At 42.3% G+C, this 22,423-nt stretch overlaps 1 protein-coding gene across 2 annotated transcripts in view; it reads right to left on the bottom strand.

The window, feature by feature from the left end:
- Positions 1–20,706, bottom strand: part of AGAP2 (ArfGAP with GTPase domain, ankyrin repeat and PH domain 2) — a 270,155-nt gene extending 249,449 nt beyond the window's left edge. For both annotated transcript variants that reach the window (XM_066584399.1, XM_066584400.1), the window contains exon 1: positions 20,284–20,706. In XM_066584399.1, the coding sequence (XP_066440496.1) occupies positions 20,284–20,494 (211 nt within the window). In that variant the 5' untranslated portion in view covers positions 20,495–20,706. The remainder of the gene's footprint in view (positions 1–20,283) is intronic.
- Between the last annotated feature and the right edge of the window lie 1,717 nt (positions 20,707–22,423).

Raw genomic sequence — 22,423 nt, 5'->3', positions numbered from 1 at the left:
ACAAGAGGAGGGGGCTAAGCCACAGCTGTCACGTGAGCCTCCAGGAAACCACAGGTGTATCAATACTCATTCTAAGAATACCTACTAAGCCAACTGAGTTTAGTAAGGTGCATTCACACTAGAGATTTTCCTCCATGAGTTCTGTCCGATTTCAAGATTGGAAAAGAGGAGAGATCTTTCTCTCGGACCGATAGTCCAAGTTAGAAAATTTGCTGCATGTCTTATTTTTGGGTGATTCTTCTTCAAGAATTGCCCATTATTTTCTATGGGAGAATTGAAAAACGCATGGCAATTACATACCATGGAATTTGCATGCAATTCCCATGCAAGTGCAAATTTTTTTTTAGGGCTCGTTTACGCAAGGGTATTTGTGCAGCTAAGTTAGCCGTATAAAAAAGTGACTATTAGACCCAACGGTTTCTTATGGAAACATTAGGAAGAAGGAATTTTAGGCGCGCAAAAAAATTGCACCTAAAAAATAGGACAACTGCGACTGAAATTCAGCAACTGAAATTACCTACTGTGCAAAAATATAGGTCTTGACTAGAGATGAGCGAGCGTACTCGGAAAAGCACTACTCGCTCGAGTAATTTGCTTTATCCGAGTATCACTGTGCTCGTCCCTGAAGATTCGGGTGCCGGCACAGAGTGGGGAGCTGCAGGGGAGAGCGGGGAGGAACGGAGGGGAGATCTTTCTCTCCCTCTCTCCCGCCCGCTCTCCCCTGCTCCCCGCTGCGACTCACCTGTCAGCCGCAGCGGCACCCGAATCTTCTGGGACGAGCACAGCGATACTCGAATAAAGCAAATTACTCGAGCGAGTAGTGCTTTTCCGAGTACGCTCGCTCATCTCTAGTCTTGACCTATCTTTGGTGCGCAAAGCACAGGAGTGTCCATAGACTCCTATGGGAGCTGGGGGAAAAAGGGAGGCATAGTGAGATTAGCAGTGTTAGCTAAACATTGCCATTGTTTAGCTAATGCTGCCTAACAATGGCATTGGCAGGGAGAGGGAGTTTGTGAGACAATGCCTGAGGGAGGGGTAGTGCTGATAAAGAATGCCAGATGGGTGTATGTAGTGAACTGAAGGTTTTGTGCTCTGTAGCTCTCAGCAGCGCATTTTTTCAGCAACATACTGCTCCTTGTTGTGTGACTAGGTGATTTTCATGCTAATGAGGCTCAGATTGTTTCTTCAAATCTTATTATTATTATAAGAAGAGGTTGACTCCTTGCCTCTGGCCCGGGTCGGATCTCCAAGGCAGCAGCTGGTGGGAATTCATGCGGCTTTTCATACAAGTTGTGTTGAGGTTGTTTGCGTTCCTGCCATAAACGCTTACGCAGATCTTACTGATGACCGCTCTTCTGCCATCCCTGCAATTTCAAAAAATGCCCAGGCTGCACAAGTCCTGTGAGCAGATGTAGCTGTGGGCCTGATGTTGGTGCTGCTGTGACTAGTAGTAGCTAATGGGGACGATGCAGCCCTTAGGTCTGTTTGTGACAACCTACTCTTGGCATGATGCTGAACGCGAAATGTCTACCTCTTCCTCCGCCCTCTGCTATGATGACTCTCCCCGTTTGTCCATGTTGGGTCAAGCACCTCATGATCTTTCACCTCCTCTTCCTCTTCGTTCTTCTTCTCCTCCTAAGTGGACTTTGTCACAGAGACCATCGTGAACTGGCATCTCCGAGTTCACCATCCCTGAGTACACAATGCTGTGGTGGGCTAACAGTATGCACAAACCCAATTTGAACTGCAATGCCAGGCCCAGCCACTATGCAATGTATGGCGTTGTGCGTGGTATGGGCTGAGTTAACAGCAGTATCACCGGAGCGCCACTGTGACTTCAATCAGCTGAACAGCAGGGATCCCAAGGAGCAGACCCCCACAAAACAACTATTAATCCTGGACTCCCAGACAACCACTTTAAATAGAACCTGTCATCAACTACAAGCACCATAAACTTAATTATGGTGCTTATAGTTTAGGTGACGGAGAGTCCAGGGAGCTTCTTTTCATACTCACCTTGCTCCGTTCCTGCGGATGTCCAAGGCCAGCACACGCAGAGCTAACGTGACTCTCTTCAGAAGGCTGTGCATGCAGATTTTCATTCAGCTCTACAGGACTGCGTGGGCACAACCTTCTGAAGAAAGTCAAGCTGTTGTAGGTTCGCATGGGTACGCTGCAGGAACTAGGGAGAGGTTGAGTATAAAAAGAGGATTTCTGGCCTCCACATCATCTAAACTTTAAGAACCATAATTTAGTTTATCGTCTCTTTACAGGTTCTCTTTAAAGCAGCTTTTTGTAACAAACAGCCATATAAATGTGTATGTCTATGTGAGAAACAAATTACCATCTCATTATTTGTGGTCAGAGAACTAATGGCCCATTTAGACAAAACTATTATTGCTGAAAATTCACTCAAAGCCACCTTTTGAGCGATAACTGTTGCATCTTAGTGCACGGACATCGTGTGGTTTTTGTGCACGATTCGTTCGTCGCTCAATTCTAGTTTTCTAGAATTGAGTGATGAACTCTTAACAGCCTGCACCGCTGATATCACAGTCGGCAGTGCTGATAAGATTCTTTCAGCTTCTGTCGCGCTGGTAGTTCACAGCGGAGTGCGAGCTGTAAGCTTGGAGAACAATGCAGCTGTCTGCTTATGCAAAACAGCTGTATTGTTCACCAAGCGATATCATTGGTGTCTGTTTCTGCCTGCATAGCTCTTTAAGACTACTTAGCTACTATAGACTATGCAAAGATGATCCATAAAAACTGTCACTCAAACTGTCGTTCGAGCGATTTTTCAGCGATCATCTTTCAGTGTAAATGAGGCCGAATAGTCGCTTCTCAATTGTTATCAGAGCCCTCTAGTGGAGAGATAACTGTAAATGTATGATTTGAAATGATACTTCACACTTTGACAAGACTCTTCTCATGAGAGAGTGCATCACTTTTCAGAGTAATGCTAATGTCTGCATGCAACGTATAACTAGAAACTGATATTTTTGTTCTGTGGGTTTTCATTCTGTCTATTCTTAACTCCATGTTGTGATGTATTCCTTGCTCATACACATTTCAACTAGAAAGTTTGGGGTATAATTTAGCGATGTTGACATATAGTGTCAATTTCCTGCTGCATAACAAATCAGCAGACTGCACATGTGTATCATATGTTTTGAAGCAGATATGCCTTTGAATTTCTTAGGCCTCTTTCACATGAGCGACGTTGAAAATCGGATGAACAATGACTAAGTAGCGGATATTATTTGCGATTTTTCCAGCCATTCACACTGCTGCCCTGAAATTCCTCGGTCAGCAGAACTACTTTAATGACTATTAAATGACTCAACTAGAGGCACGTGTCAGTGTTTAGCAGTTCATTTCCCCTCTTTTTTTGATGCCTTCCATAGACTCCCATAGGAGTCTATGGAGCCTCCTGCATTGTTCTATCAAAAAATAGGGCAAGACCTATATTTTCAGCAGCAGGAAATTTTGGTCGCTGAAATCCCACTTGTGTGTTGTCTTCTTCGGTCTGATTTTTTTTTTGCGCACCAAAAAATTATTCGTCTGAATGAAGCCATAGGAAACCATTGGTTCTAATGGTCGCGATTTTAACTCGTTTGTGAGGAAAGGCCTTACTTTGCAATGCAAAGAGTGACATCCGCAGCTAAATGTGTAACTTGCCATCAAAACAGCTTCTGAGGCTGGTTTCACATCTACGTCGGAAGCTCCAACCGGAGGTTTCCTCGCAGATCCGGCTGAAAATACATGCGAATCGGTACAAAGTATAATGTGTCCAGCTTGGAAGTAACACTTACTGTCCAACAAACAATGTCCAGCTCTAATCCATTAATCCACAAGCTCATAACATGCTATTTTGTTCTACATCATACAAAGATGGAAAATGGGACTTGCTGACAGAACATTTCACAAGTAGATGTTATGGGCATAGTGCACTTAGGAAACACCATCTGTTCCGCCCCTAATTAGTCATGTATAAAAACACATTTCATTAAGAAAGCAGCATTACACAATGTACCCGCATCAAATAACACAGCGTGAATCTAAGATGCCTCTTAGTGAGGAACGGCTGTAATGTCATGTGAAATCCAACACGTTCTCGCACAGGCGTCTTCGTTTAAAGAAAACTAATAATTAAGTAGAAAACAATACATAATTGCACATCCGTGTGCTAAGTGCAGGTAGTTTATTGTATGCACAATATTTCTTGGAGCTTTCTTTAAACATATTTCCTTTTGAGGCAGTTTAGCTGCTTATTTTTACCATTATTTCTTTAATCTTTGCTTCTATTACTCCCAGGATAATTTGCTATATACTTGCAGTGAGTAAGTATGTATGAAAGATATGTTCTGTGTATACAAGGCATAATAATATAGTAGATAAAAAGATGCAGCCCTTAAAATAAATGCATAAGAAAGTGCTTTCTCATACATTTAATTAGCCATTCATCTAGTATAATATCCCCTGGTATTCACAGAGTAATGATAGCATTGTTCTATTGTGGTTCATATAAAGAAGCTGGTAATAAAATTCTCAGAATTATATCTAAAAGTTTCCACACAATGTCAAAATGTTTAGTATATATAACATGCTATAACATGTACTGTGCAGGACTTATCCAACGTGGACTATATGGACATAAATATATTGCCTAAAGAGGACAGAGATACACACAATATATTAACACTGAGAACCAGAATGTTAGTACAACACATGGAGAGGAGCCTTGCCTATAATTAGGGTGATTGCACTGATAAGGACGGCCCCAAATCAGGAATCTGGGGTGACCGTAGCTTTCTCTAGATAGTAACAGGCAGAGGTTAGATGGAAAATAAATATAAAAACCACAGATGTAGAGGGATAGAATGTAACCACACCACAGATAAAGTTATAACCAGACAGGCTTAACTAGAATAATATACAGGTTAGGATCAGGAACTGCCAACTGGGTCAAATCGCACATTAGGCAGAAACTCTACAGACAGGATTCAGCAAGGTGTCACACAGAAGTCAAACGTGTGTCAGACAGGAGTCAGACAGGTTGCAGCCAGGTGTCAGACAGGAGTCAAACAGCAAGGCAGAACAGACCAACTGTGGCAAAAGTATGACTGGTGTTCTCCGAGAGGAGGGTCCAGAATACACACACCAATGGCAATTGGCTGGCTGGACTGTCCCAAGTCCCAGCCAACCAATCTGCCCATAACAGCCAGTGCTCAGTGCCAAAATGACAGTGACCATGCATCGGCATGGGGATGTAGCAGATCAGGGCTGAAGGTGTGATGTCACCTCACTCTGCGGATGTCGCCGTGACAAAAGCTAAGCACAGATACAAAGGGGCGCATGGATTACAGGTGTAATTCTGTTGGCAAACAAGGCAAAGATTTACCGGATGTGCCCATTATTTATGACACTGATGGTCATGATCAAATGGTCTAAACCAGTGTTTTTCAACCTATAAGGTGGGCCTAATGAGTACGGTGCCTCTCCATCCAGTTGTTGGTGGGATGTAATTGGGGGGGCAGTTTAGATAGAAGTGATTATGTGCTACACTTTCTATGGTTGCACCGATCTCTAGTTTGCAACATAATTGACTTATTTTGTACTTGTTTAATATTATTCTGGGTACCAGGAATTTTATTTTAGGATAAAAGAGGTAATTTTTAAAACTTTAGACATGGATTCTAACCAATGTCGAGCCCCAAGCATCATCATGGTCTGGCTGGTAAGACCCTAGTAGAAAGATTGAGAAGCCCTACTCCAAATCACCCTTCTAATATCACAAGTGCTGAGAGTGCTGAGACAATAAATGACACATAAACAAACCAGAATCAATCTAATGAGCAAAAAGGTTAAACTAATATTGACGCCTATGTAAATACAGGTCTATTTGTACAACCTTATATCAGAGGAACTGTTAATGTTGTGAAGAGGATGTATTGAAGAGGATGTAGTCTACAGAGGTTAAAACCAACTATAATGAAGACGGAAAGGGGCAATCAGAGCCTTCCTGTCCACAAACCTCATGGCAGCCAAAGCATCTGCTTTACTTTACATTATACTTCTTATTATACAGCTAATATAATCATTCATAACAAAGGCATTTGCAGAAGGACCTGCAAATCATCTGTGTACAGTCAGAAGAGAAAAACTAAGTGCACCCTCTTTGAATTTTATAGTTTTACGCATCAGGACATAATGAAAAAACACCTGGTCCTAAGAATGTCTTAAAGTTATTAGGTAAGTTCAACCTTAATTGAATAGCAAGACGTGACAGATTACACTGTCTCATTTTTTTTTTTTTTAAACTAGACCAAAATGCAGAAGCAGTGTGTGAAAACTTAAGTACACCCTTATTGCTTCTATAGGAATTAAGAGAGTAAATAACAACCAGATAGTGCCAATCAAATGTCCTTGATTAATTCATCATCAGCAAATGTGACAAACATTTTGGTAGTTTGCTGGTCTGGAGTTATCATGCATGTAATAAACCAATGCCAAGAAGGAAAGACATCAGTGATTATCTTACAGAAGTAATTATTGCTGCTCCTCATTCTGGGAAAGGTTATAAGACCATTTCCAAGCATTTTGGAGACCATCTTTCTACAGTGAGAATGAATATTCACAAGTGAAAAACATTCAAGGTAGTTGACAATCTTCCCAGAAGTGGATGTCCCAGCAAATTTACCCCAGGGTCAGACCATGCAATGCCCAGAGAAACTGCAAAACCCCCCAGGCTACGTCTCAGACTTTAAAGGCCTCAATTTGTTAAATGTTGAAGTTCATGACAATACAATTAGAAAAAGACAGAACAAGTATGGCCTGTTTGGAAGGGTTGGGAGGAGAAAGCCTCTTCTTTACAAAATGGACATGTCAGCATGGCTAAAGTTTTCAAAGTTGCATCTGAACAAACCACAAGACTTCTGGAACAATATCCTTTGGACAAACAAGATCAAAGTGGCTAAATCGACCATAAATGGACCATAATGCCCAGGTGTGATGATTTGGGCTTACAGCCCCAGGAACTGAGCACCTTGCAGTTATTGAGTTGACCATGAACTCCTATGTATACCAAAGTATTCTAGAGTCAAATGTGAGGACATTGATCTAAAACCTAAAGCTCAGCTGAAACTAGCTCATACAAGAGCACAATGATCCCCAGTACACCATCAAATCTACAAATGGATGGCTGAAAAAGAAAAGAATCAAGATATTATAATGACCCAGTCAAAGTCCAGAGCGCAACCCAATTGAAATACTGTGGTGAGATCTTACGAGAGCTGTGCATAAACAAATTTCCATAAACCTCACTGAACTGAAGCAACATTGTAAAGAAGATTGGGCCAAAATTCCTCCAGATCGATATGGGAGACTGACAAAGTTATACAGAAAACAATTACTTCAAGTTATTATTGCTTAAGGTGTTTCTACAAGTTATTGATTAGAGTGGTGAACTCAATTTTTCACACACTGCTTCTGCATTTTGGTCTACTTTTTGTTAAATAATGGCATGGGGTAATTTGTCATGTATTGTTGTTCACCTGAGGTTATATTTAACTAATTTTAAGACCTTCTGAGGATGGTTGTTTTTATTTTTATCATGTCCTGATACATAAAACCATAGAACTCAAAGAGGGCGTGCTTAGCTTTTCTCATGACTGTATTTGCCCCACTCAAGCATACATTCCTGGTAATAATCCATTGCATTACACTATGGTTATTTACAGTTATTGGAGGGGAAAGTTATAGTGTAATCATAATCAAAGATGCACTTAAACACTAAGAGCAACTGCATTCTCTGCAGGGGTAACAACCTGTAATACATTTTATGCGGGGTGGTAAACTGTGCTGCATGCTATACTTAAACTTGCTTCCATTTGATCTCACCTACCTGATGAATGGGAGACTATGTAATTATCACAAAGTGGCTGCTGATCATTTCAACTGCCCATTATAAAATGCTGCTTGTCTGTGCCTGCCTGCTTTGTATAGAGAACGGGTAAATGGGTCATGATGTGGTGATGATGCATCAAGTATGGTGGAGCGACAGGTGCAAGGTTGAATTATGTTAAATAACTAAATCATCACTTACAAGGGGAGGCTTAGTTACAACATATTGTTTGGTGTATTCACAAAGGGTGGATTAGCAGGTAATCCCTAGTTGTTGTAATCTCAATTGCATATGTATTATGTTGGGTTAAGATTTGAAGTAAAAACTAGAATGATTGTTTTATGCCAAGGTCAATGCAGAATGAGATACAAATTCATATTTTTACTACAGTTACCTATTACTACACTTTCCATAGTAGTGAAATATTCCACATACCTATAATGTATGTAATTGTAACAAGCATTGGCCATTTGAACCACTATCAAGGGCCAAAGTAGAACCTAAAGTGATATTCACATCTGAGTCATTCATGGCGTATCAGAAATTATATTGTGCCATAAATGTCTGATAGGTGCAAGTTCTACTTTCAGGACTAATTGAAAAATGAGGTCCCCTTCTTCCCCAGTCAAGTGAGTCAAGTAATTGAAACTCCAGCAGCCAATCAGATTTTCTCTTGAAGTGTACAATAGGGACTGGATATTAAAAGCCAGCAAAGGAATGCATAATAGTCGCAATGGGGCCCTGGTGTTACGTCCGAGACAGACGCCAAAAACGCCACATTCGGATCAGATATAATAGATGTCCAAAAAGAAACTCAGAGAATGAAACGATTAATAACAAAACTACACAATGGGGAGAGGGAAATCTCACCCTATCATACTAATCTAGCCAAACCCTGCCTAAAAGCAAGACGATCGCTCTGACAAGGGCAACCCCTCATCTGAAACATGGGGGCTACCTAATTAAAAGTGGTGACAACTGACAAATGTAAATAAAAATAGTCACAACAGTACTAGAAAGCAAAACTGCAAAAGACTTATCTGACTATGAGATGACACCAGGGAATGTGGACCAGACCAGAACTCCACCTTGCAGAGGGGGCTGGAATTTATATACTACAATAAAGGTTGATTGGCCAGCCGGGAAAACCAGTTCCCAGCCAACCAATCAAACCCCATACAACAGATAGACGATAACACCTTGACCCCATGCGCTGAATGACAGGGCACATACGCCGATGCCATGGTCACATAGGACCTACTTTTGCGTCATGGCCACCGCACAATGTCAGCTAGTGCCTGCAAAAACACAAAGACTCCTTTGCCACATAAAGAGACATCATTATTATAATTGGCATGTGATAGGTGGCGCCCCATTACAGATTTTACATTGGGGCCCAGGAGCTCCTAATTACATCATTGATCAGCACTGAAAATCAATATATACACTTATATATAACCAATCTTATACACACACAACATAAACCATTTAACAGATTGAAGCTAGCTCCTGATTGGTTATTGAGGCGCTATGCTACTTTTCCATGTAAATGTTGGAAAGTCCAAGAGGTTGGAAAGATTTCGGTGCAGATCTGCAAACCTATCCCACTACATGATGATCTTTTTATTGATGCAATGCCTACCCCAAGGTTATATAAAATGCACATTCACCATCATCACTGAATAAAACGGTTTTCAGAGAAAGCTGGACTAATATTACCCAATTCTTCAATCCTGGCAGAAACGCAGTCAGCATTTTGTAAAGTTTAAGTACTCGGCTCTGATTTAAATAGAGGTCATTTTTATCAGCACAGAAACATAAGGCTCTTAGTCATCAGCAGCGCTGAAGAATCCACCAGCCTGAAGTTCCAATCAGCTAACTCTAATATAAGCCAGAACATGCGCTTAAAATGTATTTTCTGCAAAAACTGTGACACATTTTTTGGAAACTTGTATTCTGGTTTTAGAGTCTATCCGCAGTAATATCACATGCACGATTTAATTTACAGACCCTAAGACCATAATGTTACCGTACATCTCCATTTTATAAGATCATCACTTCCACCTTCTCCATAGAAATGGACAGGCACTTCAAATGTTATATTATACCTCTAGCAACCAATGCTCTTCTAGAATCTCCTTTTTCATACAGGAGCAGCAGCTAATTCACATCCCCACTAACTGTTGTCTTAGACTGTATGAAATCTTGAATCTTGAAATTAACCCTTTCCAATCCAATTTGTATTCTGGTTTTCCTAGGGGGCTTAGTCTTTTTCTGCTGTTATACAACAGCGCTATATGTTGGCTAAAGCCAGTACTGCATGAGGTGACACGCTGGATAGGCTCCAACAGCAGAGAGGCTGGCAATATACAGTAAGAGAACCCCGACAGACGTCTTCCAACATCGGAGCTGTACAGCCTTAAATCATAATGTCTTTAGACGTCAGACAGTGGATTGGAAAGGGTTAATATAAATACTGCAAATTACTTCACAGGATTTCTTTAATTATTTCAATTCAGACTTCTAGCGTAACATAACCTTCTAATATTTTGACGCCTGCCACCACTTAACCTTGGAAGCAGTGCTGGCCCACACCAGAAAAGCTCAGTGAATAAGTACTGTACCAGTACCAAGCTCATCGCATAGATCCAGCTCCAGAACGAACCACAGTACATAAATATGGCACCAGAACCAAACTTATAACCAGAACGAAGCTCAGAACTTAGATACAGCACCAAAACCAAACTCATAGCATAAATACAGCACCAGTACCAAACTCACTACATAGATACAGCACCAGAACCAAACTCATAACATAAACGCAGCATCAGTACCAAGCTCAGTACATAGATACAGCACTATAACCAAGCTCAGAAAATAGATACAGCACCAGAACCAAGCTCAGTACATAGATATAGAACCAGAACCAAGCTCAGAAAATAGATACAGCACCAGAACCTAGCTCAGAAAATAGATACAGCACCAGAACCAAGCTCAGTACATTGATATAGCACCAGAACCAACCTTAGTATAGAAATGCAGCATCAGAATCAAGGTCATAACATAAATACAGCACCAGTACCAAGCTCAGTACATAGATACAGCACTAGAACCAAACTCATAGCATAAATACTGCACCAGAACCAAGCTTATAATATAAATATGCCACCAGAACCAAATTCGAAACATAAATACAGCAGAAACCAAACTTGGTACAATGATACAATACTAGAACAAAGTTCAACCCATGAATAGAATCAACCTCAGTAAATAGATACAATACTAGAACCAAGATTATAGCATAAATACAGCATTAGAATTAAAGGGGTTGTCCCGAGGCAGCAAGTGGGTCTATACACTTCTGCATGGCCATAATAATGCACTTTGTAATGTACATTGTGCATTAATTATGAGCCATACAGAAGTTATAAAAAGTTTTATACTTACCTGCTCCGTTGCTGGCGTCCTCGTCTCCATGGTGCCGACTAATTTTCGCCCTCCGATGGCCAAATTAGCCGCGCTTGCGCAGTCCGGGTCTTCTTCTTTTCTGAATGGGGCTCCGTGTAGCTCCGCCCCGTCACGTGCCGATTCCAGCCAATCAGGAGGCTGGAATCGGCAATGGACCGCACAGAAGCCCTGCGGTCCATGAAGACAGAGGATCCCGGCGGCCATCTTCAGCAGGTGAGTATGAAGACGCCGGACCGCCGGGATTCAGGTAAGCGCTGTGCGGGTGGTTTTTTTAACCCCTGCATCGGGGTTGTCTCGCGCCGAACGGGGGGGGGGTTTAAAAAAAAAAAAAAACCCGTTTCGGCGCGGGACATCTCCTTTAAGCAATTGTGTTGTGGGATGTCTTGGAACATCAGAGGAGAGGAGACAGGGCCAGGATGAGGATGATTCATGTAGCTCCACAAGGTGGAGGAGGAGTATTATCTAGCTGGGCAAATTAAGGGATGGGGGGGGAGGGAATTGCCCGCAACCTGCATCCACCATGTGCCACCCTATAAGCTGGTGCCAAGCACAACTGCACTGGTTGCATGTAGCTACAGACAGCTATGCTTGGAAGTTCTACAGTACTTACACTTGGTGACCTGACATTTACAGCAGATTGTTTTGCAGTATCTGATAACAGTTACAGCCAAAATGTAATTCTTTATAAAGAAATGGATGGAAAACATTGAATATAGAGCCTTGTGCGCACAGGGTAACTAAAGGGACTCAATGTATAACCATATCATGCTCTACGGGGCGCAATATCTAAAAGATATTCTTCTCTACAAGCTTTGCTCAATAATATGACATTTGATGAAAGTTGCCACATTTTATCATGTGATCATTTCTGTGCCTCTGTATGAAATTGGAGGCATGCACAGGTACGGTTGTGCCTCATAGAAGTGTACAATTCGGAAGCTATATGGAGCTGTAGTATTGTAGTTGCCCGAAGTATATATTTCTGGCCCTTCCATAATTGTCATACATGTCATGTCTTCAGTGTGAATGCACTGTGCAAATTGTCTTGTCTCTAGTTATGTGTATGGCACAGCTGCAGCAGGTAATAGGTTAATGTCTGTTAATGGCTAAGATATGTCTGGAAATTGTAACCAATTGTCTTGTCAAAGAGGAGAGAAGGAGTGGAGTTGAGTTCCATTGCTTCAATGGTAGAGTGTAAAGGCAGAGTGCTGGCCACATGGGGGTACCATCAACCCCCATGTGGTGAAGTATGGAAGCTGAGGAGAGGTATCTTGATGTTCCCATCACTGGACCCCTACCTTGAGAGTGAGTGAAAGAAGGAGCCCACCATGCAGTGTTCAAGCTACTAACCGCAAGTGAGTGTCAGCGGAGTGTTGTGTCCACCTTCAGTGCGTGTCCAGGAGCGGAGTCATACAGATAACTAGGACTGTAGGCCCGGTGTCATCCTGTGTTCTCCTCCCTGACCTTTTCTGAACTGTTCTTCCTGCACTGGTGTGTGAAATTTGCATTGGAGAAGTAAAGTTCCAGTCACTGCCCGTTCCCAGTGGTTGAGGTATTCAAATATAACTGTGTGTGGACTCAGGAATGGTGGCGTCATGAGTGACAACTTCTTCAGTCCACTACACTACTATACAGGTAACCGCTGTCCCAGCGCTGCCTGGAAGTGGCCAAGTGGTGCTTTGGCTGAGGTTGCACGCGTCCCTCTGGGGAGGAGTTTGGTAGAGCCACTGTGACAAGTGTCATCTCTACCCTGCCATCTTCTCAGCGTGTGCCCCGGGTCTTGGACACCACAGTATGCCATGTGCATTAGGCCCCTGAATCTTGTCTGTTCACGGTGGCATCTGGCAGCATCACTTATGTGACTGCACAATCATTTATAAAGCAGGAAGGAGCATACTGATATATAAGAGAGAGAATGAAGTGTCACAGCAGGGACACATCATTAAAAGGCTTGGTAACATTTTTACTACTCCCTTCCAATATCTTCACAATGTCTATTCATAACTGACCTATAAAATATGTATTAGCTTCATCACCATGTAGTTCTTAAAAAGATCACAAGAGAACAACATTAATAGCAGCAGCCACATCACTATATGGGAATAATATGTAGTATTACAACATTTTATTCTACTGTTTCTTTTACAACTTATTGCATTAAAGCCACACTCCAGGTTCTTTCTGACTAAGGGCTCGGTCAGACGAGCGCTGAAAGTGCGTGAATGGGCAAAGTTTCATATGCGCAGTGCATGAAACTTTGCCCGTTCACTGGAGCAGCTGCGCTTTGAGAAACGCAACTGCTCCACGAAGGTTCCCTCATCACTGAACACTGTGAGAGCACTGTAACAGTGTTCAGTTAATGAGGGGACTGCAGTGGACACGAAAGATTCCCCTGCTACAGCTGTCACAGCTGTGGCACAGGAGTGCGATGCTATCGCATTGCTTTCAATGGGGCTGGCGCTGCTGCCGTCCCATTGAAAGTAATAAGATAAAGGCAACCCCCACAGGGATTTTTGGAGAAGGGCTTGAAATATAAGCCCTTCCCTGAAAATAACCATTAGCTGCTTGAAAAAAAAATACATCACCTAGCAGCGCTGTCAGGGCTTTGGCGTGTCTTCTTCCCGGCTCCCCAACACTCTTCTGAATAATTTCTTCTGGCCAAGAATTAAAAATCCCTGCCTCCTGGAAGCTCTGCCTCTGATTGGCTGAATGCAGGGACCAATCACAGCCATTCAATCATTAAATGGCTGTGATTGGTACCTACACTCAGCCAAATCCCTGCGGGGGGTCTGCTTCATCAGATTGCTTTCAATGGGGCAGCAGCAGCTTCATTGAAAGCAATGGGAGAAGATCACTGCTGTGAGAAAGTCACCGCTGCTTACAGCAGGCCAAGTAAGATGAGCTGCCCAGAAGCACCTTTTAAATGTCCCATTGTTAAATCCTGTTAGTCCCGCGGGGATTAACGGAACCCTCGGAGTCCCCTCATCCCAGCGGGCACTAACAGGAGTTAACAGCGGGACATTTAAAAGGTGCTTTCGACCAGAAGCACATTTTAAATGCTGTAAGCAGCGGGTATCTATTCCCAGCACAGGAGTTTACATTAACTTCTGCTCCCATAGGAGTCAATGGAAACTCCTTTTTAGGTGCGTGCTGTTTTGCACTAAAATTTCTGTGCATTTGAACGCTTCTAGAAGAACCCACTGGTTCTTTTAGAAGCATTCATTTTACACAGACCTAAAACACGCTCGTCTGACCGAGCCCTAAGGGTTAAATGTCTTGATATATGTGTATGGTACCAAACCTTTTTTCAGTTATCTGATAATCATCTTTCTCTCACTTGTGGTTTAGTAATCATTCTGCCTTCTCTGTACTAAAAATTAACTCCATGCACTGACTTCCTGCTGAGCCTGTAATAGACATGCATTTATATTAATACACAGCAACGAATCAGAGGAGGCAGAGCTCTATGGGAGGGACACAGCATAAGCCTGAACCAATGATGATACAGGAGGTGTGTCTTAGACTACCACAAACTCCCTGTAGACACCATAGGTGAACCATAGTCACAAATCACAGCTCTGCCCTATAGAGCTAAGTTACAAATGTATCAGATTTTAACCTGACTTTTAACAAGTTATGATGACTTTCTGTGCCAGCGTTTGTCTACCCTTTTAATTGCTTTACAATGGGTTTTCTTGTGTTAAGTTATTAAAAATCTATTGTTCTCTTATCTTAAGATAAGATAACTTATTGCAGAAGGTTATCACAACCAAGTTAAACTTTGCTGTATCTATAAAAAGCAACCCAGGAGAGAAGGCGGAGTTTCAGGGAGAGGAGAGAACAGCAGCCTCAACCAATGATAAAATAGGGAGAGTGTGTCTCTAAACCAATGATGAGGCAGGAGGGGTGTCTCAGACTACTGCAGACTCTCTACAAACATCATAGGTAAACCGTAGTCACAGATCATAACTCCATTTGCACTGAGCTACAAAGTAACCAAAGACCAAGATCCAAAGAAAACAGCAGATAATCATCTCCTGTAGGTACTGACTTGGAATTTTTAAGCTTCTGAGGCTTAAAATAACAGTATAGTTAGTAAACCTTACTAAGAATCATTGATTTGCCATGATATTCTAAGGGTTTTAAAAAATACTGTACTTCATTGGAGGCAGCTTTGTTATCTGAAGGGCAAAAGGTTTCTATAGTAGAGATCCCCTCGTCCAATCACAAGGCCTGCCATCTTTAACTAAGACATTTGGGGATTTGTTGTTATAAAATGTACAGAAATGACCATTTATTTCTTCTTTTTAAGTGTAACTAATATATTGTGAGAGGGCACTGGTGGCAGACTCGGGGCTTATCCGGTTCTCCGGGTTGGTTTCAGCCTGTAGGGCAAGGAGTGGACCTGGTGGAATAGGGAGCAACAGGCCGAGCTCCATGATTGAAGTACTGATCCCTTTGTCCTCCTGTTTGGGCCAACAGAGACTCATGACCTGGTTTCAGCGATGCCAGTTCAAGATAAAACCTGGTATTGAAATAGGACAATGCCGCTGTCACAACAATCGGCAAACCCAACGACACAATTGCTTAGTTTTGCTACTATATTTATGTTTTCAGCTTGGTTCTGTGGCTGTACTCATGTTTGGTTTTGGTGCTGTATTTATTTACTGAACTTGGTTCTGGTGTGCTTTAAAGTCATGAGCTTAGTTCTGGCGCTGCATTTATTTTATGAGCTTGGCTCTGGTGCTGCATTTATGTTATGAGCTTGGCTCTGGTGCTGTATTTATATTATGAGTTTGGTTCTGGTGGTATTTTTAATTTATGAGCCGGCTCTGATACTTAGTAGTTTTGCACAAACACCCCCCTACTTTGACAGAATTATAACCACACCATAGTTGGCATTGCAAAATGAAAACTTACTGATATAACAGAGAAAATAAAATTCCCTTTCACATAGTATCAGTAAGAAAACACTGTAAGCTCTTTTTTTATAATTAAGTTTAATCCTTTTTAATCCTCTATCTGATGTCTGAAGACATTCTGATTGCAGGCTGTTCAGCTCCGATGTCAGAAGACGTCCGGCAGGGTATTCTTACTGTATATTACTGGCCGCTCTGTTGTCGGGGGCCTTTCCAGCATGACCCACACCGCAGTACTGGCTCTAGACAGCAGATGGCACCATTCTATAATGACAAAAAGAAAAATCCCCCTAGGAAACCCTGAATCCAAAATTGGATTGCAAAGGGTTAAGAAAGCGGTAACTTTTATCATTTTTGTACACAATGACATATCTGATGGATTGCTGCGAAGTGCCTGTAGGTTTTTATAAGCTGAAAACTCACCAGAATAGTGACTCCCACTAGTATAATACGTGGTTCACATATCAGGTTTGTATCACCTTTTGGGTAGATGCTAGAGTGGCCCAAATTTCCTTCTGCAGAGAATGACAGATTCTGAGGCACCCTTCGAGCAAAGTTTTCAAGCTAGCTCTGGAACCAGAAATGTTCACAATTGTACCATTAAACTTAGCATAAAAAGTTGTTCAGGACCGTCAATTTTTAGCTTTCATGATCACATGGTTCCAAATTGATTAATAACTTAAAAAATGCCATTTTATTCATTGCTGTGCACACACTTGCAGACACCCCCCCATCCTCCTTAAACAGAGGGGCGCTAAATCGGGAACCATTAGTTGTACGAACCTAAAACTTTTGGAAATGTCATATTGATACCATAGGCGATTTGAACAAAATCTGAGATATGACAGTGGACTTTTTCTTGTTTTAGACCACTTGACATGGAATGACTCTCCCGCCACCTCAGTGTGTGGGCTGCACTGTAGGCCAGTAGTGAACTGCTGTTTCCATTGTGGCTAGTTGTTATCCACTTTCTGCAGTGATTAATGACAAAGAATAGCCTTGACTTGCTGAAATCTAAGTGAAATATCCATTCTATGCTGATAATAGATGACATTTATATTCTGCTTCCATACTAATCTTGCATAGGAGGTTTTCATAAGGTAATAGTGGTGAGGCTGGGTTACTATGTGCTGCCACATTACCAGGATATATACTTAGCACAGTTTTGCACAGTGGTGGGCATAAAATTGCTCAACAATACAAATCTTTACTCATTTGCTGAAAGTTGTATTTATTGGCACAAGATGTGCTGTCATGGAAACCAGCGGAGCATTGCCAGAGCCCAATGGCAGTCATTCTGATACATGGCAGAGCATGGTTTATGTACTTGAATGTAGTAAATGACAATAGTGCTTCTCACAGCAATACAGCACTTATCTGTGCTGCACTCGCTCCTGTATATATTAGCCCATCATTTTAGTCGTGACCTCTCACCCAAATCATCTACAAGGTGTAAAATAGGTTTGCGGTATTTTATATACACAATCAATATTATAGAAACTGTATATTAGTCATGAAACATACCCTGTTTCCCTGAAAATAAGACATACCCTGAAAATAAGACATAGCATGATTTTTCAGAATTTTTGAGGATGCTAAATGATTTTTCAGGCTTTTTAAGGATGCTTGAAATATAAGCCCTACTCCAAAATTAAGCCCTGCTAACAGTTAATTTAAAAAGTCAATTTAAATAGTGTCCAGGCAGCTATACAAGTAAAAAAGTAAAAAATGTTTGAACAAAAATTAATATAAGACACTGTCTTATTTTCGGGGGAAACACGGTAGTAGCAATAAAAATCAGTGCACTAGGCTTAACTTTCATTTTTGACACTATAGCGCACAATTTTCCATTTTTTTTTAAATTAAAAATTCTACTTTTTTGGGAATTATAGGAACATCATTCAATTTTTTTTTTTTTAAACTTTGCACAGCTATGGATAAAACATGCGGGTTCTACTGATTGGTGGAACCAACACTGGAAGCAGCACTGCAGCTTCCTGTATAGTATACATTGTGCTCACTGAGCACTGTGTATATAACCATGGATAAAGTAAAGCTTGAGGGTACACGCACATGGAATTTTTTTCTCGGGCCAAGCAAAAAATCAGTCTGAAAATCTGACAGAAATATCCCCCATTCATTTGAACGGGCTAATGCACATTGGATTTTTCTTTAACTCGCACGAGTAAAAAAAAAATCGTGGAATGTCCTATTCTTGTCCGATATTTGGATGAGAACAGCGCATGTCAATCTGCAGTGTTAGCACATCTGACAACACACAGACAGGATTTCCGTAAGCTATCCGATCCGAATTTCGCCTGAGGGCCTAAACAGAGGGGCGTGAGCGCAACAACACTCGTTGCTATAGAGCGCGGTTGCGCACGAACCAGGCTTTTTTTTCCGGAGTATACAAACTCCACGCGGGAAGATAGGTCTTGCAGTATCTTTCTCGCACATAGGTAATACGTAGGGTGAGTCCTATCTTTTCTCGTGCATAGCATAAATTCGCAAAAATGCCAATAGTGAAAGCGAAACCATTAAAAATTAATGGTTTTGCTTTTTTTGTTTGGTCTCGTTATGCGGCTTTGACAATCACTGCCGCATAATGAGACTAAACCCCGCCCATCTGTTTAAGCCCTGAGAATGTGTTCTCGTTAACGGAGTTGTGTAGCATATTGCGCGTGTTCTTGCATTTTGCGCGCCTCTCAGACTTCTATGGAGCCCTTGGTGCACAAATACACAATAAAAATAGAGAGGCCCATTGATATCAATAAGTTCTCCTCTGGTGAGAATGAATCCATTGAAATCAGTGGTTTTGATTGATTGGGTTTTGTAGGCGTGATATTCACATATGCAAAAACCTCCGCAAACACGTTCCTTTGTTTATGCCCTTATTACTACAAGCAAGCAACAATACGACTTGCCCTATCTTTTTCGTACAGAGTTTTTCTATGTGCAAGAAAAGATAGGGCAAGGGCAATCTTCCTGCTTTTTTTTGCTCGTGCGCAATAGTGTGAATAGGTTCATGCACTAGTATGCTCCATAGTGCTGAACGTATTTGTTCATGTTCCCTTCTGTTTAAGCCCTTAGGCTCCTTTCACACTGTGTCTCAGTGACATATGTCCCAGGTATATGTCAAGAGTGGAGATCAATGTAGTATTCTTTTGGCCTCCCTTCATCCGGTGTTTGCCAGGGTTGCCATTTTTTCAGAGCCATTCTTTAAGAAAAAGGTATGTCATGTGACATACTTTTTTTAACATGGAAGTCTGTGGGTGACAGATGGCATTAAGGGGCATCAGTTACTAAATTTATAAGGCCGGCGGCACACAAACGGGTCGGATTCCACATGCAGGAGCCCGCAGCGGAATCTGGCACAGACTGTCGCCGGCATCCGTGCGTACCTGTCTATTCTCTTCTTTATCTGTACTGCTGATAGCAGCGGCGAGCTGCCATCAGACATGCGCAGTAAAGATTTTTGAAAATGTTTCTTTGTACCCACAACTATCCGGAATGTTAATTGCGGACGGGCTGCGGGTCGGACAGCTTCCATTGCCTTCACTAAAATAGAACATGCTATGATTTTCCCTCCGCTCACGGAAATCGCAATTGGTTTCAGTAAGTACGCAGGAAAAAGTAATTTTACATAGAATGCTACAAACGTGATTTGCTGCGGATCTGCAGTGTGGACGCCGACCCTGGATTCCCGCAATGCAAATCCATTTGTGTGCAGCCGGCCTAAGTCTGGGGTTTTCTTTCACAATGTAACATCAGCTTTACATGCACGCCACGTTTGATCAATGGTCAATATGTAGACACTTAGTACATCCCATTCCTGGTGTTAATGGTACAGATTCAACATGAATGCATGCAAAAAAAAATGCCCCTAACATACGAAATATATATAGGTCAACTGTTTTGACCTCACATAGCATCCCTCATGTCTACCGCACATATTGCACGTACACAAAGAGTATCACAAGGCAGTCTCCTTACCTCGTAAGCTATTCAAGGTCACCACCAGGCTGACTCTCAGCTGCTGATCGCTCACATTTTCCACCAGTTTTCGGAGTCTGTTGAGTTGGGCTTTGGTCACATTATGTCTTTTTACCTCTCCACGAATAGCCGCTGAGTTCTGGTGCTTCGGAGTACTTGTCCGGAAACTCCCCGGTGTCCCATCTCTGCTTCTTCCAAGCTCGCCACTCATCCCCTGTTATGTTCCCAGTAGATGTGCACATGAATAACACCTTTTAAGATAAATCACTTGGAGAATGTATCCATTCGGTCTTTTTTGGTAAGAGGCTTTCCCTTGAAATCTCCCGTGTCAGGTACACAGCACCTGTACAGTTAAACTAACTTTTTTTCAGTGCTGTCACTGCTCTTCTTTCACTCTGTCAGTCGCGGCATCTCCTCTGTTCACGTGTGCACTTCCTGGACTGGCAGGAAAGTTTCAGATGTGCTTCGAAGCTGACTGACAATGTCCCTCCCAGACACTACAGTCATAGCCTAAACAATGAACGATGGGTTTAACTCTATTCGTTGCCCTCGAGGCCCGAAGGAAAAGTTCTAAAGAAAGTCTAAAGTTTTTGTTTTTATCGAAAGATTCATCTACTGGGCATTAAATAAAAGCGTAGAGATAGAGGAAGCTGTAACGTATATCATCTGAAACTAAGCTGCAAGACGGCATGCAGGAAGTAGATAACCACCAACCAGACTAGCAACGAATCCTATTGTACAATGAGGTCTGCTACCACATCTTCTCTCGTGACAGTTTTACACCAGGCCCTGACAACAGCTTAGAATGGGCTTTAAAAAAAATGGGGATTGCTATTTTTTAAAGAACAGAAAAAGCTTATTCGGAATCACAGTTCAAAGAAAGTTTTTAAAAAAGAGACAAACAACGAGTAACTCAAGTTTTGAGAAACTTTTTTATTTACACAAGTTCATCCAACTTTACAAGTAGATGCATGTACGGGGGAATAGCAATAAGAATTGCAACCCCTCTTGCCTGCAGGGTCTCTTTGTCTAAAAGTTAACCACAGACGTAGGCTTTAATTGCACAATGATGTAACTATAGACTATACAAATCAATACGCCATTATGATAGTGTACATACAGTACAACAGGATGTTTCCATATAGAGTAGGACGTGACATCATCAGTACTGAGGTGGTGGAATCAAATATAGCCTTGGCATCTGGGTCTCCTTGGCTTGACTTTGGCATCTTTCGCATACAAGAAGACTGTGTCTTGAAGCCTAAGGCCTCATGTCCAAGGGGTTAAAATCCACAGCGTTTTTCCCGAACGCGGATCCGCGCCCCATAGGGATGCATTGGACACCCACAGGTAGTTAAATACCTGCGGATGTCATTTTTCGCTTCAGATGCGGATCCGCGTGCGGGAAAAAAAATGGACATGCTCCATTTTCAGGCGGGTGTCCCACGGGGACAGCTCCCGCAGGCTTCTATTGAAGCCTATGGAAGCCGTCCGGATCTGCAGAACACCTGTACCATAATTAAACTCACCTGTCCTTGACGCTGCAGGTCTCCCTTCCGTCGCGGCCGGATCTTCTTTCTTCGGCCCGGCAGATGTGCCCGGCGTATGCGCGTGGCACGCTGCCGGGCTGAAGAAAGAAGATCTGGCCGCAACGGAGGGGAGACACGCAGCGTCAAGGACAGGTGAGTTTATTCTTGTTTTCAGGCCTCATGTCCCCGGGAAAGGAATGACGCGCTGTGGGATTCTGCATGGAGAATCCACAGCGGGCCTGATTTTCCCCGTGAACATGAGACCTAAGGCCACTATCACACATGTGCTTGGCAAAATGGCGAGATTTTGATCGCAGCGTTTTGCTGCGATTTTACTTTAGTTTTCAGATGCAGGTAGGTGATGAGGGGTACTAAACACAGCAAAATAGAGCAGACAGTGCTCGAAAATCGAGCGCATGTCTGCGAGGCCCCACTGAAATCAATGAGAGCGTAAAAAGCGCATGTGTGAGAGAGCCCTAATACTTAAGACGGTTGTACCAGAATTACAAGGATATGAGATAACTTGCTGATTTGGTAAGATTCTCATGGCAGAGACCCCCGCTGATCTTGAGAACGGGACTCCCGTGTCCTGCTCTGCCTGTAGCTGTGAA

The sequence above is a fragment of the Eleutherodactylus coqui genome, chromosome 1, assembly GCF_035609145.1.
Source record: "Eleutherodactylus coqui strain aEleCoq1 chromosome 1, aEleCoq1.hap1, whole genome shotgun sequence".
NCBI classification, from domain to species: Eukaryota; Metazoa; Chordata; class Amphibia; order Anura; family Eleutherodactylidae; genus Eleutherodactylus; species Eleutherodactylus coqui.
The sequence above is the reverse complement of the archived record's forward strand: the minus strand, read 5'-3'. Positions and strand labels throughout refer to the sequence as shown.